At 52.3% G+C, this 2,841-nt stretch overlaps 1 protein-coding gene across 3 annotated transcripts in view; it reads right to left on the bottom strand.

Annotated features, from left to right (window-relative positions):
* GNL3L (guanine nucleotide binding protein-like 3 (nucleolar)-like) overlaps window positions 1-2,835 on the bottom strand; it is a 37,634-nt gene extending 34,799 nt beyond the window's left edge. For 2 of the 3 annotated variants that reach the window (XM_014535326.1, XM_014535328.1), the window contains exons 1-2: window positions 2,755-2,835; window positions 539-601 (exon numbers count right to left, since the gene is read on the bottom strand). In XM_014535326.1, the coding sequence (XP_014390812.1) occupies window positions 539-557 (19 nt within the window). In that variant the 5' untranslated portion in view covers window positions 558-601; window positions 2,755-2,835. The other variant, XM_014535327.1, reaches the window with a different exon arrangement.
* Between the last annotated feature and the right edge of the window lie 6 nt (window positions 2,836-2,841).

Raw genomic sequence — 2,841 nt, 5'->3', positions numbered from 1 at the left:
CAGGCTGGCAAGCAGAAGTGGTTAGGGGCAATCAGGCAGGTGAGCAGTTGGGAGCCAGCAGTCCCAGATTGTGAGAGGGATGTCTGACTACCGGTTTAGGCCGGATCCCACAAGGGGTCCCAGATTGGAGAGGGTGCAGACTGGACTGAGGGACACCCCCACCCCGTGCATGAATTTCATGCACCAGGCCTCTAGTACCATATATAAAAGACATTCAGCCCTAGTTGGTTTGGCTCAGTGGATAGAGCATCAGCCTGGGGACCAAAGGATCCCAGGTTTGATTCCAGTCAAGGGCACATGCACAGGGTTGCAGGCTCGATACCCAGTATGGGACATGCAGGAGACAGCCAATCAAGATTCTCTCTCATCATTGATGTTTCTATCTCTCTCTCCCTCTTCCTTCCTCTCTGAAATCACTAAAAATATATTTTAAAAAAAAGACATTCAGAGTGATCTGGGCAATTTTTTAAAGTTGCCATGAAACATTATGAATATTCACTACAATTTAGAATTGGGAGGGGTGATCAAAGAAACTCACTGTGTCTAAGTTTCATCATGATGACCAGCTTAGGAGATAGGTTCAAATCTGCACGCTTTCTTCCTGTCAGAATGGAAGCAGAACCAATTTGAAGACAGGAGTGGGGAACCACAATGCCACAAGCCTCCTCTGAGCCCCCAAAAGGCAAAATAAAACGTTAAAGAACATAAGGAAGCCTTCACAATTTGAGGAAGGGACTATACTGAAGCTGGGGCCTGGTATGGCTGAGTCCACACAGGGAAGGCAGGGTCATACTACCCAAAGGGAGACTCAGTCTAAACCTTTCTTCCTGGGCGGAGTCAATGACACAATGCATCGGATGGGGTCCTTGGTCCTTACCACTCCACCCTGTAGGTAAGGGAGCAGCACTAAGCATCTCTACACTGAGGGAAGGAGTTTGCAAGAACAATTTAGTTCTACATTAGGTGTTTATAGTATTTCTTTTCCCAAGTAGGGGGTTCTGTGTCTCATCTACCCTAAACAGGTTGGTAAAAACAAATCCCAGGAAAAGGGGCCCCAGAATAGGGTTTTCTTATGTGTCTATGTGGACTAAGGTCAGTGCAAAACCTTGAGGGAGGGGAGAAAATCTGCTTGCATGTGTGGATGGGGTCTGTTTCTTGGTGACTGGGGTGGACAGAATGTCTTCTGTCCCTCAACTCCCGGGTGCAGAGGAACTGGGGAAACTGGTACTGTGGCTGCATCTCTGCCGCCTGGGGGAGAAGGGTGGGTCTGATCATCTCGAAGTTGTACAAAGGGTGGTCCTGGGCCTCTTTGCCCTGGGGTGGTCTGTGGGGTGGGACTGATATGCCTGTCTTTACTACAAGGTGACATTAGTGCCACACTAACAAAGGGGGGACTTATGCTGCTTTGCATGAGTGGGGTGTGTACCTTGCCTGCTGTGGGCTATTCCAGACCTTTCTATGGGAGGTGGAATGGGGAAGATCTATTTATCAGTGTACTAACATTGAAGGGAATAGGACATCTGTTTCCCAGCAGGGGGGTTGCAACCCAGCTATAAATTCAATGGACTGGCCCTTACTCTTGGGGGGCAGGGGGTGTTCCTGTGTTTTAAACTTGGGTGGTCCTGTGTTTTCACCCTGGATGGAGAGAGATTATGCTCCTCTACCTTGGCTAAGTGGGGAGCCCATATGCACGAACTGTGGGTGATTGATCAGTGGTGTCATTGCCTCTCAACACTACAGAGAAGGGGAGCTCTCTGGTCCCTTGGAGGCTCTTCTTGCTACATTTGATGATTCTAAATCCTTGGGCGGGGGGTGATCTCTGTCTACCTCAAAAGGAGAACAAATCTAAACCCCTCTACCCTGGGAGCCCCAGAAGAGACAGATCTGACAGTGTCTTCGTGGTTAAGGTCTATTGCAGTTTGTTGTGGGGCATTCTGGGGGTCCTTACAAATTCAGTAAATTGGCACCTCCTTCAAGAGTGGTCTGATGTTCCACAATGGGTACTCAAGCTAGCCTAGGAGGAGGAGGAAATCTGCAAGGTTCGGTTCCCCCCGTAGGCTGAGACTTGTGCCTCCCATCATTTGGGGAGGGGTGATCTACAATCTCTGCTGAAGTGGGGGCGGGCCTTCCATCAATTAGCTACACCGGAGCGAGGTTAGGGCGTCTCCAGGTCTTGACTGGAAGGGAAGGATTGTTCCCCCCCTCGGTATATTAAGTTCCACTTTACTGGTGGTCGGGCGGGGGTAGGGGGGGAAACATCAAAGTCCCTTTCCTAAGGGAAGAGGTGCGTTGAGGCGGATCTGTGTGCCTTAGTGCCCATAGAGGTTAGCGCCGGTCAGCCCCAGGAGGTCTCTACAGGGGTGAGGTCGATGTCGCCACACCTTCGGGCAGGGAGGTAGACACCTGTCTACTCCCGGAGAGTGCGGAATGGAGCCTCCCTATCGTGAAGGGAGGAGACCCCTCGACGCTTTTCCCCACAAGCGGGGTCTATGACTCTACACAGTGTGTACCGTGTCCACAGCAGTCTAAACGGGGTGGGGCCGTGCTCCTCTGCCCCGCACGAGTGCATTGGGCGCACGTCCACGTGCGCAGCGATCCCTGACTGCATCCGGGCCCTTTACCCTGAAGGGAGCCAGCTCTTTACCTCTCTATTCCCGGGTGGAGGGCACCTCTTGCTTCACCTGACACAGCCAACCCTTACCGCGCGGCCGGCTGGGCGCGTGCTCAGCGCTAAGAAAGAGAATCGTCCCTTACCTCCACTTCCGGCGGGGAGCTGAGAGGAGAGGCTGGAAAGACAACGCAGTTGGCCCAGAGGCTGCGCTCGCGCCGCTGGGCTCCGAC

This window comes from Myotis brandtii, unplaced genomic scaffold, assembly GCF_000412655.1.
Source record: "Myotis brandtii unplaced genomic scaffold, ASM41265v1 scaffold1424, whole genome shotgun sequence".
Lineage (NCBI taxonomy): Eukaryota > Metazoa > Chordata > Mammalia > Chiroptera > Vespertilionidae > Myotis > Myotis brandtii.
Note: the sequence above shows the minus strand (reverse complement) of the source record. Positions and strands in the feature narration are given on the sequence as shown.